Below are 25994 nucleotides of genomic sequence, written 5' to 3' on the forward strand. Positions count from 1 at the left end.
GTTAGTTCAACTTAATAACAGGATAAGGATTCACGTTTATAAATAAAGCACTTACTTAAGCTTCAATAGCAGGCAGAGCGGACGGCAGCAGTAACGTCACTCACTGGCGCCTGCTCCGCCCACTTTATGAATGAAGCAGGCGGAGCAGACGCGCGACGTCAGTGAGTGACGTTACTGGTGCCGTCCGCTCTGCCTGCTATGGAAGCGTAACCAGAGCAATGAATATCTTTGCCGGGCCGCAAAGATATTCATTGCGGGCCGCATGTTTGACACCCATGCTCTAAATCCATGTTTTTATTATTGCTGATCTCTGACGGTTGAGGCCTGAAGGTATTGTTTGATCCCATCCATGTGCCTGGAGGAGGACAAACAATAAATTAACATTTGCGGTTAAACTAGCTTTTTTATAAAGATTCATACTTCAGTCATTCTCGTAAGTGGATGATATAGAAGGAGAGGCATGTGGTGTGTGTAGTCTCAGGTGCTATCTTCTCATGTTGTGTGTGGTAAACCTGTTCTCCTTGATCTGCCGGTTCAGCACAACATTACACTCACATCTGCACACGCAACAATACAACTCGTCTGAATGACAGATCACCAGGGCCGTCTTTAATATTGATTGGACGCTGGGCAAGAATTTACTTGTGCCCCCTGGATCCCGCCTTCCCACACCCTAGCATGCAGTCACGCCCTTCACCACAACACACACACACACACAAAAATCCACACACCTCGTAGAATAGTAAACTTTAATAATGATGAGTGGCCACTAGAGGTGTTCCTTGGCAGTAATGTAAATGTAAATCAGTCCTGATCAAAAGTTTAAGACCACTCGAAAAATGGCAAAAAATCATATTTTACATTATTGGATCTTAACAAGGTTCTAAGTAGAGCTTCAACATGCAACAAGAAGAAATGAGAGTGAGACAAAACATTTTTTGAGCATTCAATTAATTGAAAATAACGAATAAACTGAAACAGGCTGTTTTTCAGCTGATCCAAACTTTAGGACCACATGCCTTTAAAAGGCCAAATCTGTGCAAAGATGTGGATTCATTGTCATTTTCTGTCAGGTAGTCACACGTTGTGATGGCAAAGGCAAATAAACTCTCCCTTTTTGAATGTGGTCGGGTTGTTGAACTGCATAAGCAGTGCCATCGCTGCTGAGGTGGCACGCAGTAAGAGTCATTTGGAATTTCTTAAATGATCCTGAGGGTTATGGAACAAAAAAATTAAGTGGAAGACCTCAAAAAATGTCATCAGCACTGAGCCGGAGGATCCAATTGGCTGTCCGTCAAGACACTGGACGATCCTTGACCCAAATTAAGGCCCTTACTGGTGCTGACTGCAGCCCCATAACCATCAGATTGCATCTGAGACTGAAGGGCTTCAAAAACAAAAAATGTCTTCAAAGACCTCGTCTCCTTGAACGCCACAGAACTGCTCGTTTGGACTTTGCAAGAGAGCACCAAACATGGGACATTCAAAGGTGGATGAAAGTTTTATTCTCTGATGAGAATTTTTTTTACCTTGATGGTCCTGATGGTTTCCAATGTTACTGGCATGACAAGCAGATCCCACCTGAGATGTTTTCTACGCGCCACAGTGGAGGGGGCGCCATAATGGTCTGGGGTGCTTTTTCCTTCAGTGGAACAATGGAGCTTCAGGAAGTGCAGGGGCGTCAAACGGCCGCTGGCTATGTCCAGATGTTGCAGAGAGCATTCCTCATGACTGAGGGCCCTCGTCTGTGTGGTAACGACTGGGTTTTTCAACAGGACAACGCTACAGTACACAATGCCTGCAGGACAAGCGACTTCTTCCAGGAGAATAACATCACTCTTTTGGCCCATCCTGCGTGTTCCCCTGATCTAAATCTAATTGAGAACGTTTGGGGATGGATGGCAAGGGAAGTTTACAAAAATGGACAACAGTTCCAGACAGTAGATGGCCTTCGTGCGGCCGTCTTCACCACTTGGAGAAATGTTCCCACTCACCTCATGGAAACGCTTGCATCAAGCATGCCGAAACGAATTTTTGAAGTGATAAACAATAACGGCGGAGCTACTCATTACTGAGTTCATGTTTGGAAGTTGGATTTCTGTTTTGGGGGGGGTTTAGTTTTTTTTTGGAGGTGTGGTCCTAAACTTTTGATCAGCTGAAAAACAGCCTGTTTCAGTTTATTTGTTGTTTCCAATTGAATGCTCAAAAAATGTTTTGTCTCACTCCCATTTCTTCTTGTTGCATGTTGAAGCTCTACTTGGAACCTTGTTAAGATCCAGCCATGCTAAATATGATTTTTTTTTGCAATTTTTTAAGTGGTCTTAAACTTTTGATCAGGACTGCATTACCTTTTTTTCTGAAAAGGCAGTGTTTACATTAAAAAGCTTGCAGAGACATGCTATAGACACCAGAACTACCACGTTTAGCTGTTGTGGTTCTGGTGACTATTGTGTCCCTTAATATAGAAGAAGAAAAAAGAATCAGCTCAAAAGTATCAAATAAAATGGCTGTATCATTATTCTAAATATTAAAAAGGTACAACTTTTGACACAAATATATAGTATTTTGCAGATTACTTTTTTTTTTTTTTTTTACAATGTGCAGATAGTACTGTACTACTAACCCCTCCATCCACCCCTACATACAGGGTAATACACATACCTCTTACATCCAGTGACGTCTCTTTGATGTAGATGTTCTCTTTACTCATCTTCTCCTTTCAGACCTTTAGACCAGACCACCATTTTTCAGCCATTTCTGGTCTCTGCAGTTTGACAAACAAAATCTTAGTTTACTACTTTTCCATCATCCTCCCATCTCCTGGACAAATCATCCTACCACCCCCAATGCTGTGCCGCTGTGCTCCCCAATATTATACTTCAGAAACAGATAAACCCCCTGATAATACTAGTACCATGCAGATAGTGCCCTTCAATAATTATTGGCACACAGTGCCCTAAAATAACTGCGCCCAGCAAATAGTGCCCCTGACACTAATAGCGTAAATATAACGTCCCGCAAAAATAATTGTGGTAAGCTGATACTGTGCCAAGGTGCCCTCACATTAATAGTGATCCCAAAAGTCCCACCAATAGGAATAATTATCTGCTAGAGCACTGTGCCCCAGAGGTAATAATGCTCCCATAGTGCCCATACTAGTAATAATGTTCCCCATAGACACCCAATAGTAATAAAGCCCATCATAATGCCCCTCAGTATTAATAATTCTCCTTATAATGTGCCAGTGCAAGAAAAAACCCCTTTTAATGCCCCCAGTTGAGCTAATGTCCCCATAGTGCCCCCATAATGTGCCAGTATAAAATACCCCTATATAGTGCCCCCAGTAAATGCCCCCATAGTGCTCCTCTCCCCTTTCTTCCTAGTGCCCCCATATTGTACCAGTATAAAATGCCCCAGTAGATGCCTTCAGTGTCCACCATAAATTGCAAGTATAAAATACCCCTTCTTAGTGCCCCCTATAGATGAGCCCATAGTACTCCTCTCTCCCCTTCCCCATAGTACCCACCATAATGTGCCTTAGTATAAAATGCCCGTATACAGAGCCCCCCATATAAAATACCCCTTCTTTGTGGCATCAGTAGAAGCCCCATAGTGTTCCTCTCCCCCCTTCCCCTATATAAAATACAATTTCTTTGTGGCCTCAGTAGATTCCCCCATAGTGCTCCCAATAATGTGCCAGTAAGAAGTGCCCCCATAGATGCCCCCATAGTGCCACCCAATAATGTGCCAGTAAAAAGTGCCACCAATAATGTGCCAGTAAGATGTTCCCCCATAGATGGCCCCAATATTGTGCCAGTAAGATATGTCCCCATAGATGCTCCCTAATTATGTTCCAGTAACAAGTACCACCATAGATGCCCTCCAAACATGTACCAGTAACAAGTACCCCCATAGATGCCACCCAATCATGTGCCAGTAACAAGTACCCCCATAGATGCCCCCCAATCATCTGCCAATAACAATTGCCCCCATAGATGCCCCCCAATCATGTGCCAGTAACAAGTGCCCTCATAGATGCCCCCTAATCATGTGCCAGTAACAAGTGCCCCCATAGATGCCCCCCAATCATGTGCCAGCAACAAGTGCCCCATAGATGCCCCCAATCATTTGTCAGTAACTAGTGCCCCTATAGATGCCCCCCAATCATGTGCCAGTGACAAGTGCCCCCATAGATGCCCCCCAATTATGTGCCAGTAACAAGTGCCTCCATAGATGCCCCCAATCATGTGCCAGTAACAAGTACCCCCATATATGCCCTCCAATCATGTGCCAGTAACAAGTGCCCCCATAGATGCCCCCCAATCATGTGCCAGTAACAAGTGCCCCCATAGATGCCCCCCAATCATGTGCCAGTGACAAGTGCCCCCAAAGATGCCCCCCAATTAGGTGCCAGTAGCAAGTGCCTCCATAGATGCCCCCAATCATGTGCCAATAACAAGTGCCTCCATAGATGCCCCCCAATCATGTGCCAGTAACAAGTGCCCCCAAAGATGCCCCCCAATCGTGTGCCAGTAAGTAGTACCATATAAAAAAATGAACACTTATACTTACCTCCATCAGGCTGGCAGCGATGCGATGCAGGCCTCTTCCGGCCTGTGTCCCGCGCTGTACGGCTCAGGCGGCGCGATGACGCAGGCCTAGTGCCTGCATCCTATCAGAGGAACAGGGAAGGGAGACGCCTCTCCCTCCCCTGCCCCGCCTCTGCACATCTATCTGTATCGCTGTCCTGAGGACGGCGATACAGATGACTAAGGAGGTGAGTGCTTCCACAATGGAAGCGCTTATCTCCCTGTGCCCTGCTGCCGCCCCCCACTTGTCCCCAGGGCCACAGCGAGCTCACATGTAGTCTATGGACTGGTATAAGCCCACGGTAATCCTGCTGTTGTAAGAATACAACTCTCAACATGCACACTTGCTCAGCTGTTCTCATAACTCCCATAGAAGTAAATAAAGTCTGCTGAGAGTTGTAGTTTCACGACAGCTGGAGTTCTGAAGGTTGCTAGCTCCATCCTGACCCAAGCAGATCATATCCAGTTGGTTTCTGTCTTAGGATCCTTCCCTGACTCTTCTCTCTTGACTTTTTCCTGTAGCGAAACAACATGGCCTGATGATGCAAGAAGGATTCATGATGTACCTACTGTCTGCCGAGGGTGATATCTTCAGTCAGAAACATAGGAAAGTCTATCAGGACATGAGCCAGCCCCTGTGTCACTACTTCATCTGCAGCTCCCACAACACCTACCTGACTAATCACCAGCTTGTTGGAGAAAGTAGCACCGAGTCCTATATTAGGTGAGACAAATATTCATGCGGGTTCATATCAGTCAATCAAAATCTATTCTGCGGTAGATATTGCTGATGTACACTGGAGTAACCCAAACAAAGTGACACGTGTATGACATTCCCCTTGTCTATAGGGTGTGTCCCAACAGCCTAGTATGAATTGTCACATGATGAGGGGAATGGTAACACCCAGTAGTCAGTTTATTCATACATTTCTAGGAATAACAGAGGAACGTCACAGTGCAGAGGTTCTGAAAAGAAAAAGAACAGACATGTCAGGAGAGGCGACCCGTCCTAATTCTAATATTAGTATCCTAATTGCTGCTGTTAGAGATGCGCAGAATCATGAACATATTGGATACAAACATGATGAGCATGGGTTAATTTTAGAAACTGAGACAGCATTCAGATATGGAATTTCTAAGTAAGCATAAGGCCTCATGCACACGACTGTTCCGTTTTTTGCGGTCCGCAAACCGCGGATCTGCAAAAAACGGAAGCCGCCCGCGTGCCTTCCGCAATTTGCGGAACGGAACGGGCGGCCCATTGTAGAAATGCCTATTCTTGTCCGCAAAACAGACAAGAATAGGACATGTTATATTTTTTTTGCGGGGCCACGGAATGGAGCAACGGATGCGGACAGCACACGGAGTGCTGTCCGCATCTTTTGCGGCCCCATTGAAGTGAATGGGTCCGCACCCAAGCCGCAAAAACTGCGGCTCGGATGCGAACCTGAACAATGGTCGCGTGCATGAGGCCTAACTCGAAATGTCATGATCTATATAATCCCTTACAAGCCAATCATACTATATACAGATTTCTAGTGAATTTCTAACATTAATTTGGTGCTTTGAGCTTCTGAAGACCATCCTGTTTTCTAAAAATGTGTCTGGATTACATTAACCTGAACTATATGTTCTACATCTGTCTTATATCTATTAGCAGGCATGTCACATAACGCAAGCAGGTTGTCCTCTCCTCTAATCTCCACCACATTGTGGGCAGAGGATGGATCTGTAACATAGTAACATAGTATATAAGGCCCGGGCCATCTTTAACCCTTTCATGACCAAGGGTCATTGATGCCCTAATGTCAAGGTCAAAATTTACAAATCTGACATGCGTCACTTTATGTGGTAATAGTGCATGTAGCCTAACTCCCTGGATCAACGATCCCTCTCTAGTAGCTATAGCCTGGAATATTATTACACTCCAGAAATACATTCAGGCCCCTCTTGAAACTCTTTTAGTGAACTTACCATCACCACCTCCTCAGGCAGAGAGTTCCATAGTCTCACTGCTCTTACCGTAAAGAACCCTTTTCTATGTTTGTGTACAAACCTTCTTTCCTCCAGACGCAGAGGATGTCCCCTTGTCACAGTCACAGTCCTAGGGATAAATAGATGATGGGAGAGATCTCTGTACTGACCCCTGATATATTTATACATAGTAATTAGATCTCCCTTCAGTCGTCTTTTTTCTAAAGTGAATAACCCTAATGTTGATAATCTTTTAGGGTACTGTAGCCCCCCTATTCCAGTTATTACTTTAGTTGCCCTCCTCTGAACCCTCTCCAGCTCTGCTATGTCTGCTTTGTTCACAGGAGCCCAGAACTGTACACAGTACTCCATGTGTGGTCTGACTAGTAATTTGTAAAGTGGTAGGACTATGTTCTCATCATGGGCATCTATGCCCCTTTTCATGCAACCCATTATCATATTAGTCTTGGCAGCAGCTGCCTGGCACTGGTTTCTACAGCTTAGTTTGCTGTTCACTAAAATTCCTAAGTCCTTTTCCATGTCAGTGTTACCCAGTGTTTTACCATTTAGTATGTATGGGTGACTTGCATTATTCCTTCCCATGTGCATAACCTTACATTTGTTAGTGTTAAACCTCATCTGCCACTTCTCTGCCCAAGCCTCCAATCTATCCAGATCCATCTGTAGCAGTATACTCTCCTCTTCCGTGTCAATTACTTTACACAGTTTAGTGTCATCTGCAAAAAGTGCTATTTTACTGTGCAAGATCATTAATAAATATATTTAAGAGAATAAGGCCCAATACTGGCCCCTGAGGTACTCCACTAGTGACAGTGACCCAATCTGAGTGTGTACTGTTAATAACCACCCTCTGTTTTCTATCACTGAGCCAGTTACTTACCCACATACAGACATTTTCTCCCAGTCCGAGCATTCTCTTTTTATATACTAACCTTTTATGTGGTACAGTGTCAAATGCTTTGGAGAAGTCCAGATATACGACTGATTCGCCGCTGTCAAGTCTAGAACTTGCCTCCTCGTAGAAACTGATTAAATTAGTTTGACATGACTGATCCCTCATAAAGCCATGCTGATATGGCGTTATTTGCTTATTTTCATTGAGGTACTCCAAGATAGCATCTTTTAGAAAACCTTCAAACAGTTTACCCATGACAGATGTTAAACTTACCGGCCTACAGGGAGTGCAGAATTATTAGGCAAGTTGTATTTTTGAGGATTAATTTTATTATTGAACAACAACCATGTTCTCAATGAACCCAAAAAACTCATTAATATCAAAGCTGAATATTTTTGGAAGTAGTTTTTAGTTTGTTTTTAGTTTTAGCTATTTTAGGGGGATATCTGTGTGTGCAGGTGACTATTACTGTGCATAATTATTAGGCAACTTAACAAAAAACAAATATATACCCATTTCAATTATGTATTTTTACCAGTGAAACCAATATAACATCTCAACATTCACAAATATACATTTCTGACATTCAAAAACAAAACAAAAACAAATCAGCGACCAATATAGCCACCTTTCTTTGCAAGGACACTCAAAAGCCTGCCATCCATGGATTCTGTCAGTGTTTTGATCTGTTCACCATCAACATTGCGTGCAGCAGCAACCACAGCCTCCCAGACACTGTTCAGAGAGGTGTACTGTTTTCCCTCCTTGTAAATCTCACATTTGATGATGGACCACAGGTTCTCAATGGGGTTCAGATCAGGTGAACAAGGAGGCCATGTCATTAGATTTTCTTCTTTTATACCCTTTCTTGCCAGCCACGCTGTGGAGTACTTGGACGCGTGTGATGGAGCATTGTCCTGCATGAAAATCATGTTTTTCTTGAAGGATGCAGACTTCTTCCTGTACCACTGCTTGAAGAAGGTGTCTTCCAGAAACTGGCAGTAGGACTGGGAGTTGAGCTTGACTCCATCCTCAACCCGAAAAGGCCCCACAAGCTCATCTTTGATGATACCAGCCCAAACCAGTACTTCACCTCCACCTTGCTGGCGTCTGAGTCGGACTGGAGCTCTCTGCCCTTTACCAATCCAGCCACGGGCCCATCCATCTGGCCCATCAAGACTCACTCTCATTTCATCAGTCCATAAAACCTTAGAAAAATCAGTCTTGAGATATTTCTTGGCCCAGTCTTGACGTTTCAGCTTGTGTGTCTTGTTCAGTGGTGGTCGTCTTTCAGCCTTTCTTACCTTGGCCATGTCTCTGAGTATTGCCCACCTTGTGCTTTTGGGCACTCCAGTGATGTTGCAGCTCTGAAATATGGCCAAACTGGTGGCAAGTGGCATCTTGGCAGCTGCACGCTTGACTTTTCTCAGTTCATGGGCAGTTATTTTGCGCCTTGGTTTTTCCACACGCTTCTTGCGACCCTGTTGACTATTTTGAATGAAACGCTTGATTGTTCGATGATCACGCTTCAGAAGCTTTGCAATTTTAAGAGTGCTGCATCCCTCTGCAAGATATCTCACTATTTTTGACTTTTCTGAGCCTGTCAAGTCCTTCTTTTGACCCATTTTGCCAAAGGAAAGGAAGTTGCCTAATAATTATGCACACCTAATATAGGGTGTTGATGTCATTAGACCACACCCCATCTCATTACAGAGATGCACATCACCTAATATGCTTAATTGGTAGTAGGCTTTCGAGCCTATACAGCTTGGAGTAAGACAACATGCATAAAGAGGATGATGTGGTCAAAATACTCATTTGCTTAATAATTCTGCACGCAGTGTATAGTTTCTGGGCTCTGTTTTTGGACCCTTTTTGAATATTGGCACTACATTTGCTATGTGCCAATCCTGTGTAACACTCCCTGTCAGTATAGAGTCCTTAAATATCAGAAATAAGGGTCTGGCTATGACATTACTTAATTCTATTAGGTTACGGGGGTGTATGCCATCTGGTCCTGGCGATTTGTCTATTTTAATATTTTTAAGATGCTGCTGTACTTCTTCCTGGGTCAGACAGGGCACTTTTAATGGGGAATTAACTTTTACATTCTGCATTTCATCCGACAGTTTATTTTCTTCAGTGAATACAGTGGAGAAAAAAATATTTAATAGCTTTTCTTTCTCCTCATCGCTCTCTGCAACTCCCCCCTCATTACTCTGTAGAGGGCCGACACCTTCAGATTTATCTTTTTTACCATTTATATAATTGAAGAACATTTTAGGGTTAGTTTTGCTCTCTTTGGCAATTAATCTCTCGGTCTCTAGTTTGGCTGCTTTTATTTGTCTTTTACATATTCAATTTTTTTTCTTTATTGCTTTCTTTACAGTACTAATTATCCACATTGGTTTCTTCTTGTTCCTTAACCTTTTATTCCCATAAGGTATGTACCTCTCACAATTAGATTTTAGGATGTTTTTAAAAATATCCCATTTTGTGGCTGTATTTTTATTTTTGAAGACATTGTCCCAGTTAGTTAGGCCAATGGCCTCTCTTAGTTGGCTAAATTTTGCTTTTTTGAAGTTTGGTATTTTTGTTCCTCCCTGAAGAAACACTCTTTTGAATGATAATTGGAAGGTTATTACTTTATGGTCACTATTTCTCAAATGTCCCCCAACATGCACTTCTGTTGTTCTGTCAGGACTATTCAGTATGGCCGCCCCTCTAGTCGGGTCCTGAACCAGTTGGGAAAGGTAATTGTCTTTGGTTATTGCCAAGAACCTGTTTCCTTTATGAGATATACAAGTTTCAGTTTCTGGGTAGTTGAAGTCCCATAAATCACTGAAAAAAGGTGCACCACAATAATATGCGACTGACCATACTGGCTAGACCCTCACGCTGATGTTAAAAGCTGAGACTTTAGCCAATATATTCTAGTCAGGAACATATCGGAGCCCTGCGCACCCCGTCAAGGTGTCTCAGTGTGGCGTGGTTCCTACCGCTAAACTACCTATCGTGTGTAAACACAGTCTGATAGGTGCTAAGGACCGACTCACAGCCAAACTCCTACATACCTCCATAGTAAGATCACTAATACAATGGGAGGGAGGAGGAGGCTGCGAGCCCCACCTATAACAGGCCATGTGACACAGGCTACCAGGTGCACCAGAATGTTACCAATGACAAGCAAAAATCACTAAGTAAAATGGCCTAAATGGGAGGAAATGCTCAACCCCAAACACTGTAGCGTGTTTATAATCAGGGGAGCAATTCCTCTGCAAGTGATCCATTGCTAACGGCAATCCCCAGCAAAAATGCATACAATGGAGGATGCCGGCAGCGGACCCCATGCACCATAAAAACATCCTACACAAGATGGGATAATGTGTGGATGAAACGGATCACTTGCGGAGGAATTGCTCCCCCGATTATAAACACGCTACAGTGTTTAGTATTAGATTTTCTATGGACTCTGGTATATTAGGTGGATTATAATAAACTCCTATTAGTAATTTATTTGTTTTTGCCTCCATGTATTCATGTCCCTCACTTATATCTTCTCGGAATGTGGGCTTTAGACAGGACTTTACATAAAGGCAGACCCCTCCCCCTCTCCGGTTTTGACGATCCTTTCTAAACAGACTTTAACCTTGTACATTAACTGCCCAGTCATAACTATCATCCAGCCATGTCTCAGTTATTCCCACTATGTCATAGTCCTCCTCACACATCACTAATTCCCATTCACCAGTTTTTTTAGTCCGGCTTCTGGCATTAGTATACATACATTTAAAGGGAACCTGTCACCAGTTTTATGGTGCCCTAACTAAGGGCAACATAAATAAGTGATTGATTCTCTTAGCACAATGCTGGGTCACTTTCTTTAATTGACCCAGTCAATCTGCCAACATCTTGTATTGAAAAGCTCCAGCTGATAATGATGAGTCCTGAATATTCATGAGCTCCTGACTCTCCCCGCCCACCTGATGCTGAATGACAGTTTGTTTCCATATGAACCAGCAGCAGGTGGGCAGGGGAGTGGCTATAGCTCTGAATTAAAAATACCCTGGACTCAATGACATCACGCTGGACTCAAATCAGCTCATTAGCATGCGGCATGTGGCATCTTTGTGTGTATATTATGAGGTAACCATCTGTCACACCAGTAAGTGAATACATCTTAGGGCTCTTTCACACTTGCGTTCTTGTCTTCCGGCATACAGTTCCGTCGTCGGGGCTCTATGCCGGAAGAATCCTGATCAGGATTATCCTAATGCATTCTGAATGGAGAGAAATCCGTTCAGGATGCATCAGGATGTCTTCAGTTCCGGAACGGAACGTTTTTTGGCCGGAGAAAATACCGTAGCATGCTGCGCTTTTTACTCCGGCCAAAAATCCGGAACACTTGCCGCAAGGCCGGATCCGGAATTAATGCCGGAGCCGACATTTAGCTTTTTCAGAGTGGTTACCATGGCTGCCGGGACGCTAAAGTCCTGGTTGCCATGGTAAAGTGTAGCGGGGAGCGGGGGAGCAGTATACTTACAGTCCGTGCGGCTCCCCGGGCGCTCCAGAGTGACGTCAGGGCGCCCCAAGCGCATGGGTCATGTGATCACATGGATCACGTCATCCATGCGCATGGGGCGCTCTGACGTCATTCTGGAGCGCCCCGGGAGCCGCACGGACTGTAAGTATACCGCTCCCCCGCTCCCCGCTCCTACTATGGCAACCAGGACTTTAATAGCGTCCTGGGTGCCATAGTAACACTGAAAGCATTTGGAAGACGGTTCCGTCTTCAAATGCTTTCAGTACACTTGCGTTTTTCCGGATCCGGAGTGTAATTCCGGCAAGTGGAGTACACGCCGGATCTGGACAACGCAAGTGTGAAAGAGGCCTAAGGCACTTTTTAGTAGTTAATGATTGTATATAATTAGTTAGATTATAATCAAATATCCACATGACAGGTTCCCTTTAAGAAGTTTATGTATATTTTGTACCCTACACCTTCCTGTAGTAGCATCCCCAGAGAACAGTTGTTTATATGCCAGCATTGCTTCATTCTGTGAAGTTTACAGGACAACTAGAGAACATAGTTACAGTGTTGGGTAAATTACCGGCAGGGTCAAAGGCGAAGAGCCCAGAATGTGCTGCACACCACAGGAATGCATGAACCCCTTCTTTACCAATTCAGGTCCAAAGATTACACGTGTTCTGCTTTATAAAAGCTATTTATAACAGCGCAATTCTCTGTGCTCTCATTTTAATGTCTCATGGCATCCTATGGAAACATCTGGCTAATTTTAAAGGGAACCTGTCATCAAAATGTACCTATAGAGTTATTTATCCCATCATCTATAAAATGGTTTGTTTACACTCAACAGTAGTGGGTTTATGTCATAAATTAATTTTGAAAATGTACCTGATCATCATCACCAGGTAGCTCATGGAGTCATTGGGGTGTTAGGCTGGATGAGGAGAGTCACCTGTCCCAGAACCCCCCCCCCCCCTATCTTACTGTCACAGACCTGGTCGTGTAAAGACCTCCTTGCGTTACTGTCATCCTGACATGCGAATGCGCCAGGACCAATGTCAGCTCATCGCTGTGACAATGGAGCATCTGGAGCCACATGACTGTGGACAACAGTGAGCACTTGAAGCCAAGGTGTATACACCTCACTGCGCATGTCATGATTGCAGCAGCGGAAGGAGGTCTTCTGTGCCTGTGCGCTATTTCGCACAGCCAGGCACCAACGTCAGGAAGGTGTGGGCTGTAAGAGGGAGAGTGGAGGTCTGTGAGAACAAGATGTGCGGAAGAGCAGGGGGCGAGGTGACTCTTGACTTGTCTCATTCAGTGCAACGCCCCAATGACTCCATGAGCTACCTGGTGATGACGTCAGGTACATTTTCAGAGTTGATTTTTTACATAAACACACTAGTTTTGAGCGTAAACAAAAACATTTTTATAAATGAAGGGAGCATGAACAGTAGGAACTTGTAAATAGCTCTATATGTCAATTCTGATGACAGGTTCTATTTAAAGAAAATTTGCAAACATATTCTGCAAAATAACATACTAACCATTCATAAGGGAGTGCCCACAAGGGTGGTAACTTAGCTTTTCTGGTCTTAAGATTTGCAAATATACCTATCCATGCAGTAATACATGCACCTTTCCTGTTTCTTAACGTGACTCGACAGATTTGCTGTCAAGAACTCTAGAAAAGCTGTGTGATGGCATCATTTTGATTATATTGGATACCACCCTGTGCTAAATGCCTTAGCTTTTTGAACATATACATATGTGAATTATTATACTGTATGTGACATGTTCTGTTCTATAGAGGCAAGCTTGTCTCTGTTGGTCTGCACAGGTCTATGTTGGGTTCCAGGATAGATACTTGGCAGGAATGAAGGGATGGGCATCAGTGGTATAATCCAGGGGAATGTTTCCCAGGAGCACAGACGTGTATGCACATGTACCCAGACTATGGATGTATACCTAGCACATGATGGCTCTTCCCTCGAAGACATGTCACTATTTCATAGAAACGTAGAAGACAGACAGAAGAAAAAGACCACAAGGTCCATCTAGTCTGCCCTTATATTATCACTTATTTTATTATAGACACATGCAGTGGCGTACATAGAGAAGTAAGGGCCCCATAGCAAGGATCAAACCAGGCCCCCCACAGGACAGAAGGGTTTCTGCCTAAACCCTTTTCAATGACCCTTGGGCCATTTTTCACTGGCTCAATTACTAAAAGTTGTTCCTTTAGAGGGTAGAGTCCTGACCAAGTTTTCACCCCCAGTACAAAAGGAGATAATCCCAACTAAGATTGGGCCCCCTCTTGCCCTGGGCCCCATAGCAGTCGCATGGTCTGCCGATATGGTAGTTACGCCGCTGGACACATGTTTAACCCAAACATTACATTCTCTGACTGTTGATTTGCCAAACACTTCTGCTGGGAGTTTGTTCAAAGCTTGAACTACTCTTTTTTGAAATGTAACCCCCAACTAATTCTAGACTGTGCCCCTTCTTTTTGCATTGTTTTTTTTTTTTCAATAAAAAAAACATTTCCCTCCTGAACCTTATTTATGCCATTAACATACCGTATTTTTCGGACTATAAGATGCTCTCCCCCCCCCAAAAAAAAAAAGGGGGGGGAAGTGGCAGTGTGTTTTATAGCACGAATGCTAATCACTGCGCGGGGAGCAGTGAGGGAAGCACAGCGCTGGCTCTACTCACCCTCCCTGGTCTTCTTCCGGGCCCTGCTCTGCACTCTGTCCTGGCTGCGTACAGCGTCAGGACGTAGTGCACATTGGCGCGCACTATGAACTCAAGCTGTGCTACATCAGCTCACAGTGCAGTGTTGGCTGGAAGAAGACCAGGGAGGGTGAGTGGACCTGCAGAGTGGCAGCACCGTCCAGAGCAGGAGAGGTAAGTTTATTTATTTAAAGAGGACCTTTCATGGTTTTGTATTAATGGAGATAAATACCTTTACTTGCGGGTACCCCCCGCTGATGCTGCCACCCTGCCTGATTTTTTAAATATCGCTCCTTCGCCCCGCTGTGCCCCCCGTAGTTTTCACGCTCAGTATGCTAATACTGAGCATCGGTACAGGGTTTCTTAATGGTCGTCTCCTTCTTCCTGGCTGTGCCGTGATCCAATCACAGCGGAGAGCGTCACAGCCAGGGAGAAGGTGAATTATTTTTTTTCTGCCTAGCTATGACGCTCTCTGCTGTGATTGGATCGTGGCACAGCCAGGGAGAACGAGACGCCCATTGAGAAACCCTGGCATCTCCTCCTCCCTGTACCGATGCTCAGTATTAGCATACTGAGCGCAAAAACTGCAGGGGGGGGGGGGAGCACACGAGCGATATTTAAAAAAATCAGGCAGGGTTGCAGCATCACCCGCAAGTAAAGGTATTTATCTCGATTAATACAAAACCATGAAAGGTCCTCTTTAAATTTCTGATCTGAGGTCTGTTTGGAGTTTTATATGAGGCTGATGGAGGGGTCCGATCTGAGGCTGATGGGGGTCTGATCTGAGGCTAGTGGGGGTCTGAGCTGAGGCTAGTAGGAGTCTGAGGAAATAAACAGATGGCTCTGGACAAAAAGAGCCACCCCATGCTCTTAATAAAGTGAATAGTAAATGGAGATTGGATCGGCACTCAAAACATTAAGAGAGATGTGGAACCAAACTTATTTATTTGAACACAATAAAATAAATCGAGTGTATAACCCAAATAGCAAGTAATTGTGCTGCAATTTTGAAAATGACTTGCTAAGCTATTGCAGACTTGCCAAGCTTCACAAGTATGTTGCAAACTTGCAGCAAGTCTGCTTTGCAAGTCTCTAGATTAACTTGCTTTTGCAAACTTGCTGCAAGTTCTCGTTAAGTTATTATGCTCTTGCTAGAGACTTGCCAAGCAAATTTGCTGCAAGTTGAAAAAGTGTCAACTAGAACTTGTGCTGCAAGTGCTCTGCAAGTGTACAACTTGCCAGAGAATGTGTGCAGCAAGTTAACAAGACTTACAATTTAACCCTGCCACAAGTTTGTGGCAAGTTATCCTTGCTATCAGTATACTGACATCAATAGCACAGTATTATCGATAGAATATTGATTATAAAAAATAGATTACGATAAATCGATCAATTAAAATCGAATCAGATAAAATACATACATAAAAATGAAATAAAATAAATGCAATATTCTTGTTACTCGATTTCTTCTGTAGACCTAGATATATCTCAATTAAAGTCCCAGTACAAGAAACCCATATATATGGGTGAATCCCAGTGGAAAATATCAAAGCTGTATCTTCAGTGCTTATATTAAACTCTCCACATCATCCCTTAATTTTTCCAGTGTGGAAAATTAAGGGATGATGTGGAGAGTTTAAAAGTCGAGGTTCTCAGACCACAGGTTACCCACTGAGGAAGAGATAAGCTATCTCGAAACGCGTCTGGACGGAGTACCTGTGCGTGAACTCGACTGCGATTTACACATGGCCGTGTACTAAAATCAACTATGCAAGAGAGGAATTCTGCTTGACTCACGAAAACCTACAGACGGACCAAGTCCCATGAGATTTTGAGACGAGATCCTGAGAGCTGCTGCAGAGGGAAACCAACATTGCTGGATTGGGATGTGAATGGTGGGACGCCACCTGAAATAACTCCCATACAAAGAATCCCCCGATCAGCGCAAAAGGTTGTGAGTAACCAAAAACATATATCTATTCGTGAAAGCTGGTTGTATTGACTAACTATGCAGGCCTGAAAAGGCGAAACTGTGCACTTTATATAAGCACTGAAGATACAGCTTTGATATTTTCCACTGGGATTCACCCATATATATGGGTTTCTTGTACTGGGACTTTAATTGAGATATATCTAGGTCTCCAGAAGAAATCGAGTAACAATCGATTAAGAATATTGCATTTATTTTATTTCATTTTTATGTATGTATTTTATCTGATTCGATTTTAATTGATCGATTTATCGTAATCGATTTTTTATAATCGATATTCTATCGATAATACTGTGCTATAGATGTCAGTATATACACTTGATTTATTTTATTGTGTTCAAATAATAAGTTTGGTTCCACATCTCTCTTAATGTTTTGAGTGCCGGTCCAATCTCCATTTACTAGTGGGGGTCTGAGCTGAGGTTTATTGGGGTCTGATCTGAGGCTGATGGAGGATGGGGGGTCTAATCTGAGATTGATGGAGCTTGGGGTCTGATCTGAGGTCTGATGAAAAATGGGGGTCTGATCCGAGGTCTGATTAAGATTGGGGGTCTCATCTGAGGTTTTTCTTTCCTCCTCTAAATCCTGGGTGCACCTTATAGTCTGGTGCATCTTAAAGTCTGAAAAATCATGTTGCCCTTTCCACAAGGCTATACAGATAAAGGGCTCATTCACACAAACGTATTTTGCGTTCCGTATATGGGCCGTTTTTCTGCGTTCCGCATACGGTTCGTATACGGAACCATTCATTTCAATGGGTCCGCAAAAGATGCAGACAGCACTCTGTGTGCTGTCCGCATCCATTGCTCCGTTCCGTGGCCCCGCAAAAATTATGAGTCCCGTCTTATTCTTGTCCATTTTGCGGACAAGAATAGGCATTTCTATAATGGGCCTCCTGTTCCGTTCCGCAAATTGCAGAAGGCACACGGGTGGCATCCGTTTTTTGCGGATCCGCAATTTGTGGACCGCAAAAAACAGCATGGTGGCGTGAACGAGCCCTAAGGGCTTGTTCACACGAATGTTTTTTTGCGTTCTGTATATGGGACGTTTTTTGAGTTCCGTATACTGTCCGTGTACTCTGTATGCATTCCGTTTCCGTATTTCTGTTTTTCCGTTACGTTCAAAGATAGAACATGTCCTATTATTGCCCGCAAATCACGTTCTGTGGCTCCATTCAAGTCAATGGGTCCGCAAAAAAAAACAAATTACATACGGAATGTACTCCGTATCCGTTCTTGTGGAACCATCTATTGAAAATTTTATGCCCAGCCCAATTTTTCCTATGTAAGTACTGTATACTGTATATGCAATACGGAAAAACGGAACGGAAAAATGGAATGGAACCGGAAACACTACTAAAACAAAAAATGGAAAAACGGATCCGTTAAAAACGGCCCGCAAAACACGGAAAAAGCCATACGGTCGTGTGAACAAGCCCTAAGAGGGAGATTTATCAAATTGGTGTAAAGTAGAACTGGCCTAGTTGCCCATAGCAACCAATCAGATGTCACCTTTCATTTTCCAAAGGAGCTGTTAAAATAGTAGAATTTGATAGGTTGCCATGGGCAACTAAGCCAATTCTACGTTACACCAGTTTCATAAATCTCCTGTATCGGACCCCCACCGATCAGATACTGATGACCTATCCTGAGGATAGGTCATCAGTTTAAAAGTCTTGGAAAACCCCTTTAATTGCCTGTGCTGTCTGTCCACATATATGTTACCACAAGGACACTTCAGCCAATAAATTACATTGCAGGTGTCACTGTGGCAAAATATTTAACAGGTATCTCCCTTTGTAGAGTGCCAGACGACTTCTCCTTTTATTACAATTACTGCAACCTTCTTGTATCCTCTCTCCTTTTTAAGCAGATTTGTACCTATGAAACTGGCTGACCTGTTACATGTGCACTTGGCAGCTGAAGGCATCTGTGTTGGTCCCATGTTCATATGTGTCTGCATTGCTATCAAAAATTATGTTTTAATATATGCAAATGAGCCTCTAGGAGCAATGGGGGTTCTGTTACACCTAGAGCCTCTGCTCCCTGTGCAACTGCCGCGCCCTCTCCACTTTGACAGGGCCCGTCAGTGAAAACATCATAATGCCTGGGCCCGGTGGAGAGGGAGCAGTAGTTGCAGAGAGAGTAGAGCCTCTAGGAGCCCGGGCAATTTGCGGGCACATATAAACATGAGACCAACACAGATGCCTTCAGCTGCCAAGCGCATATGCAACAGATTAGCAAGTTTCATAGAAACAAATCTGCCGAAGATGCCCTTTAAACAAACCTCCTCACCTACATTCGTCACTTCTGACTTCCTACACTCACGTGCCACTAATTTATGCACAATCAGAATCAGAATTAGCTTTATTCGCCAAACACGACAGTCGATCGTGCTCGGAATTGGGTTAGGCACAGGTACAGGCATAGTACTAGGGGGTGGAAGGGGGGGGGGTTATGCAATGGGCACATCAGGGGCGAGGGATTATGGGCGGGAGATGGGGCGTGATGAGTTCAGCAGTCTGACGGCCGTTAGGAAGAAAGTGTTCAGCCTCCTCGATGTCCTTGCAGGGATGGCCTGATACCTGCGGCCGGACTTTAGACGTCTGAAGAGATGATGGCCCGGATGGGAGTGGTCATTGAATATTTTCAGAGCCCTGGAGCGCAGTCTGTTGGAGAAGATAGAGTCAAGGGGTGGTAGTGGCAGTCGAGTAGTTCTCTCCGCCGAGCTGATGACCCTTTGTAGTTTGCGCTTGTCACTGGCTGACGAGCCGGAATACCACACCAGAAGGGACGAGCACAGTACCGACTCGATGGTACAGGAGTAGAAGGACTTCAGTAGGTCCTGAGCCATGCCGAACTTCCTCAGTTGTCGAAGGAAATAGAGCCGCTGGTGAGCCTTCTTTATGATGGATGAGATGTTGGGACGCCAGGATAGGTCTTCAGAGATTGTCGTGCCTAGGAGGCGGGAACTGGGTACCCTTACGACTTCAGATCCGTCAATATAGGTCGGGGGGGGACTACCCTTCCCTTCCTGAAGTCGACGACCAGCTCGACCGTCTTTGTGGCGTTTAGGACCAGATTGTGCGCGCCGCACCAGTTGCTGACCCTGTCAATTTCCTTACGGTAGGCCTGCTCATCGCTGTCGCTAATCAGGCCCACGAGTGTGGTGTCATCTGCGAACTTGATGACTTTAACTGAGGCCTCCTCCGATCTGCACTCGTTCGTGTACAGAGAGAACAGGAACGGCGATAGTACACATCCCTGAGGGGCGCCAGTGTTGGTGACCCTCGGTTTGGAGGTCAGATTGCCTAATCTGACGACCTGGGACCTGTTAGTGAGAAAGTCCATGATCCAATGTCGTAGTGTTGGGTGGACATCAAGCGCCGTAAGGTTCCTCTGCAGGATGCTGGGGGAGATGGTATTAAAAGCCGAGCTGAAGTCTAAAAGGAGAATTCTCGTGTATGTATTGGGTTTGTCGAGGTGTTCAGTGACGTATTCTAGGCACATGTTAATCGCATCATCAGTGGATCTGTTTGCCCTGTAGGCGAATTGCAGAGGGTCCAGCCGGTCCAGAGTGGCAGTCTTCAGGATGGAGAGGACCACCTTCTCTAGGGTCTTCATGACCACCGAAGTCAGAGCCACGGGCCGGAAGTTGTTTAGATCAGAAACGCCCTGTTTCTTCGGCACAGGGATGATAGTTGAGATCTTAAAGCAGGTGGGGACATGTCCCTCCTTAAGGGATCTGTCAAATATTGGGGTGAGGGCCGGGGCCAGTTGGACTGAGCAATATTTCAGGCACGCAGGAGTGACACCATCGGGACCAATCATTGTGACTTGCATGCAATAACAGATTATTTCGGTCAGTTTGTTTCATATACAATGTGATCTCCAAACCTAATTCAGTAAGTGTCAATTCCACATCCAGAAAATGTATCATTCGGGACTTTTACTCATGTCATGACCAGGGCTGGCTTTCAGTGGCTAAGAACTTAGCAAAAGTAGAATGAGACATGTAGTAACTGATAATATACAAAAGTTTGTGTGAAAATGATGAAATGTTTCAGTCTTGAGATGTGCAGTGGTGACTGTCTGGAGAGCATTTTGAGGGAACACATGGACCTCAACATTGTGCTTGTAATTATTGTTATTTAAGTCTATTGCCTTCTTCCTCTGTAGGGCGTTCATGGAGGGCTGCCGTTGTGTCGAGCTAGACTGCTGGGAAGGGACGGGAGGAGAACCTGTGATTTACCATGGCCACACTCTGACCTCCAAGATACTGTTTAAGGATGTCGTCTCCACTATAAAGCACTATGCATTCAAAGTAAGTCTCCTGCAAGTGTAGACTGTTCCCGGGAAGAGAGGGGTCCATGACTGTAGATTACTGGTGTTTTTAAACTAGTTTCACAGGTAACATCCCGGTGGGAGTACTACCTGGCCTCAGAGTCTGATTTGTTAAAAGATACAAGATACATTGGCGCTCCATAGTGTAAACCATCCCAACAATTAAAATGGTATTGAACAGGAATACACTCACCAGATTGAGTTGTGCAGAAACCGGCACAACTCAGTAGTTAGGTATGATGAGTGCACAACAAAGGACTGCAGCTGCTGCCTCGCCTGGTGCTTCACTTGGAAACCGGAATAGTGATTAAAAGGGAAAAAGGAAGGCAGGGTCCAGATCACTATGCTCAAAGGTAATATTTTCTTAAAACGCTAAAATAAATCCATGTATGAAACGTTTTCGGGTGGTCCGTCCCCTCCATCAGATATCTGGTATCTGATGAAGGGGATGGACTGCCCTCCAAATCTGTCATACATGGATTTGTTTCAAAGTTTTAATAAAATACCTTTGAGGACAGTGCTCTGTACCCTGCCTTCATTTCTCCCTTTTGATCACTCAGACTCTGATTTAGCACTGCCATAATTTTTACATGGGAGACACAACTTATTATTAGTGACAGATTGTTCTGATTTAGAAGGTGTGAGGTATCACTCTTGCCAGAGATCTTAAGCTTGAAGATATAGCAGTCATTGGTTTATTGCCTACAATGATGCTGTTATGTACCTAGATGTGCAGGCTGTCTGGATTGTGGCCTCCATAACACTGTCCATAAGCTCTGCTTTTTGATTCCTTGAGAAATTATTTCTTTTACTGACTTATATAGCACTGACATATTCCTCAGGGCTTTATAGACGGTATCACCTCTTGCTGTCCCCAATGGTCAATCAGTATGTCATTAGAGTGTTGAAGTAAAACCGGAATCAACTCACGCAAACACAGGGAGAACATACAAAATCCACACAGATGTCGTCCTCAGTCAGATTTGAACCTAGGACACCAGTGCTAACCACTGAGCCACAGTGCTGTAGTTCCCTAACCCATGGAGTGCGTCTGGTATTGCAACTCAGCTCTATACAATTGAATGGGTTGTGCAACAATACCAGACCCAGCCCCTAAACATGCAGGTTCAAGGGGAGACTGGGAAGTTAAAGTGGCCCTGGAAAAAAAAATTAAGTGGCCCCAAGTTGTAGGCCGGTCCAAATTGACAGAAGACAGGGCCAATATAAGTAGGTGTTGTCAGGAATACCATGTTGCGGCACAAAATACCGTCCCAGCAGAGCCAAGTACCACATTGCAGCACAATACACGGCCCCAGCAGAACTAAATAAGACAGTGCAGCACAAAATGTATCTCCCCAGAATTTGCCCCCTGTGGTGGCCAGTGTCCTCCTACTCCAGTTGCCTCAGGATGGTAATATAGTTAAATTCGGGAGTCAAGAGGGCAACTAATAATTAATTGTGGGACCATTACTTCTCTGATTGGTGGCTGTGGGGAGGGCTCAGGCAGCCCCCTGGGCATCAGCCCATCGGGAAGTTTCCCTGTAGGTTCTATGGCCAGTCCATAAACACACAGGTTTCTTATTTTTGCTCTGATCTCACAGGGGAAGGAAGCAAGGAAGCAGCTGAAGGGCCATTACTGTCCTATTGCTGTTTTCAAGCATTGAAAACAATTTGATATATCACATCAGATGGACATGTGATGTGAATAGATTTAGTAATATAGAGTTATGTAGTAGAATGATTTACTGCTGACAAGACATTGTGTAATATATTAGTTATGCCGCCTCACAACAATATAATCTCGTCACTAATACTTATCCAGTCATACTAGTTTGTCTCTGTTTACATCTCTTTATGTGAACACGTTCAGCTTAAGTGCTAGGAGAGGTCCTGGGGCATACAATGAATTTAGCCATATACCCCCATTTACAGCCAGTGGATGACATATGGCACTGTATGTCTATATATTTCCATAGGTCCGAGTCTTTTTATGGAGGTATATGTCGAGGACTACTCCTGCAACGTGCCACCCCCAGGGCCAATCGTGTCCCAGGTCTATAGGAATGCCAAGTGGTGTGATGTAGCCTCAATAGTTTCTCTGAGTGTCACGGTGCTCCTACCTGGACACCGTCGCTCCCCAGGGTTAGGCTCTGAAGCAATAAAGGGGAGAGTAATGGTGGAGGTAGAGAAATAGTCGAGTCCAGACTTTTATCAAGTTCAACAACTTTAGGGCTCATGCACACGACCGTATGTATTTTGCGGTCCACAAAACACGGATCTGCTAAATAAAACGGATGACATCTGTATGACATCCGTATTGCATCAGGTTTTTTTGCCGACAGGGTAAAAAAAAAAAAAAAGGTTAATGAAAATGTAAATGTAATTTTATTGCACCAAGGTCTTGTAGAAAAAAAACGGACACGGACACGGATGACATACCAGTTCTGCATCCGTTTTTTTGGACGGACTGGAATCACGGATCACGGACGAGGAGAAAAAACAAAGGACTATCAGTTTTTTTTCACAGCTCCATAGAAATGAATGGGACCTCCACTAAACTGTGAAAAATGACGGAACGGACGCGGATGCACACAACGGTCGTGTGCATGAGGCCTAAGTCTGGGTCATTGGAATTTAGGGCTGTTCTGGTATCTTTGGATTTGGGTGCCTTTGGCTGTTGACCCCCTCGCAACACTCCATCGGTTAATCTATACTGAGTGTGGGTGATTCTCATCTCCTTTCAACTCTAGACTAGACCAAAAACTGACTGAAAACTTCCTTCAGCCACTCCCTCGGTAGGAAACGGCACTGGCCCCCTTCTGCCCAAAAGGGGAAGAATGAAATAGTAAGTTCCATTCTATCTAAAGATCTCTCTACCATATACGCTGCCACCTGCTGGTGAACCAGGCATATAACATGTAATACAACAAATAACAGTTACATAGCAGACAAATGAATGCACAGCGTAAGAGGACCTGGAATAAATACCCAGATGACATTATGGTTAGCCCATTAGAGACAGTAGCAGGGTATAGGAATGGTAATACCACTCTGAGGTATTACACTCCCAACACATACCTTGACATAAATGATGTCCTTTTCTTTAATTGCTAGGTGAATGTACCTGTCAGGTAAAATAGTGGTAATCAATGCAATATTTGGCTGTGGCAGAGCCTCTTTAATACCAAGCCAGTCCTCTCAGGAAGCAAGCTCCAGATTGAGTTCTGTTCTCTTTAGTGGCAGGTTCATTTTCTATGTATTTAGTAGCTCATTGAAGTCAATGAAAAACACTGAGGACAGTGATTGGCTGCAGTGGTCATGTGCCGTATAACAGTACGACGACGCTGGACTTTGTAAATAAGCAGCACCACGAGGTCCGGACTAGTGAGTATAACATGGCTTTTTATTTTATGCTATTGGAGGGCTTGTCCGAAATTTTTAATCATCTCGGACAACCCCTTTAATGGAAATTCATCGATCTGTGAAAAGAACTGCTGGGGATCCAACAATCACAAAACTGATGATACTTTAGTCCTGGTTCAGTATGTGTATTTTTAATTATTGTACATGTTCTTTATGACAGTACTCACCGTATCCGGTCATCTTATCCATTGAGAATCACTGTGGGTTGGAACAGCAAGTGACAATGGCTTATCACTTAAGGACCATCCTCGGAGACATGTTACTAACAGAACTAATAAAAAAAGCTGATCCATCTAAACTGCCGTCCCCAGAGGTGAGATAAGACAAACATTGAATTGGTACATTGTGTCACCTAACAGATTTTTAGAGTCAGTTAAGAATTATTATTGTTGTGTACAGTCCATTTTTTTTTCCATATTTTGGAAGTTACTCCTTCCATACAGTCATCATAGACTGGAAATCCATGGTGATTTTAAAGTGTGAATACCAGTGACCACACTAGTGACAAGCCTATGGACTGACTATGCACCAGTGACCTCTCGAAGGGCATGTTCAGCTGGAAAAATCAGCTACTGATGTAAAACAAAATGAGCTGAGCCTTGGATTTCTGCCGAAGACTTTGTTGGCACTGTCATGGATCGATCAAAAGCTCTTATAAATGGGACTAATACTTGTGCGATACTTGCCTTGGTTTCCACACAGGAACTGTCTCAAGAATTGACTTGTGAATTTTTTTTTGTCGCAATGTGGGTTTCAAATCTGCACCATATAAACTTAAATTATAAAAAAGTTGGGACAGTCATGGTCACCACAAGAACTTCCTTATACCTTCAGTTTTTTTTCTAGACTCATGACTTGATATCTGCATAGTGATACCATTATATATCTCCCCTCCAGGGGTGCACCTAGCTTTTCTGCTGCCTGAGGCGAAAACTGAAATGGCACCCTCTCCCCAGTGACAATTTCTTGACCTAACACCTTCCCTCCAGCCCTACTGTTGAAAACATACTTGGAAAACATTACATGCAAAGCTACAAATCATACAGGGTAATACAGCACCACATACCTCTCGCATCCAGTGACATTCTCTTTCTTTATCTTCTCCATTCAAGCCAGACCACCATGATGATTTCTCTCAGCCATCTCTCGTCTCTGCAGAGTTTGATAAACAGACATCTTAGTTTCCCACTTTTCCATCCTCCTCCCCACCTTCTGAACACCCCATCCTTCCACCTCTAATACTGTGGCTGCTGTGCTCCCCAATACTATACTGTAGAAACAGGTAATCCCCCTGAAAATACTATTACCACACAGATAGTTCCCCTTCAGTAATTATTGGCACACAGTGCTCCAAAAAATAACTGCGCCCAACACATAGTGTCCCTGACGCTAATAGTGTAAACATAATGTCCTCCAAAAATAACTGTTCTAAGCTCCACAAAAGCACCACCAATAGTAATACTTGTCTGCCATAGTGCACTATGTGGTAACAGTGAAC

General features: G+C 44.1%; 1 protein-coding gene across 1 annotated transcript in view; it reads left to right on the forward strand.

Annotated features, from left to right (window-relative positions):
- The window catches only part of PLCD3 (phospholipase C delta 3), a 101331-nt gene that overhangs the window by 40140 nt on the left and 35197 nt on the right, over window positions 1-25994 (forward strand). Inside the window, 3 exon segments of the mRNA XM_040436596.1 lie at window positions 5112-5313; window positions 20909-21053; window positions 24657-24809. Coding sequence (XP_040292530.1) covers window positions 5112-5313; window positions 20909-21053; window positions 24657-24809 — 500 coding nt within the window.

Source organism: Bufo bufo, chromosome 6 (assembly GCF_905171765.1).
Source record: "Bufo bufo chromosome 6, aBufBuf1.1, whole genome shotgun sequence".
NCBI lineage: Eukaryota > Metazoa > Chordata > Amphibia > Anura > Bufonidae > Bufo > Bufo bufo.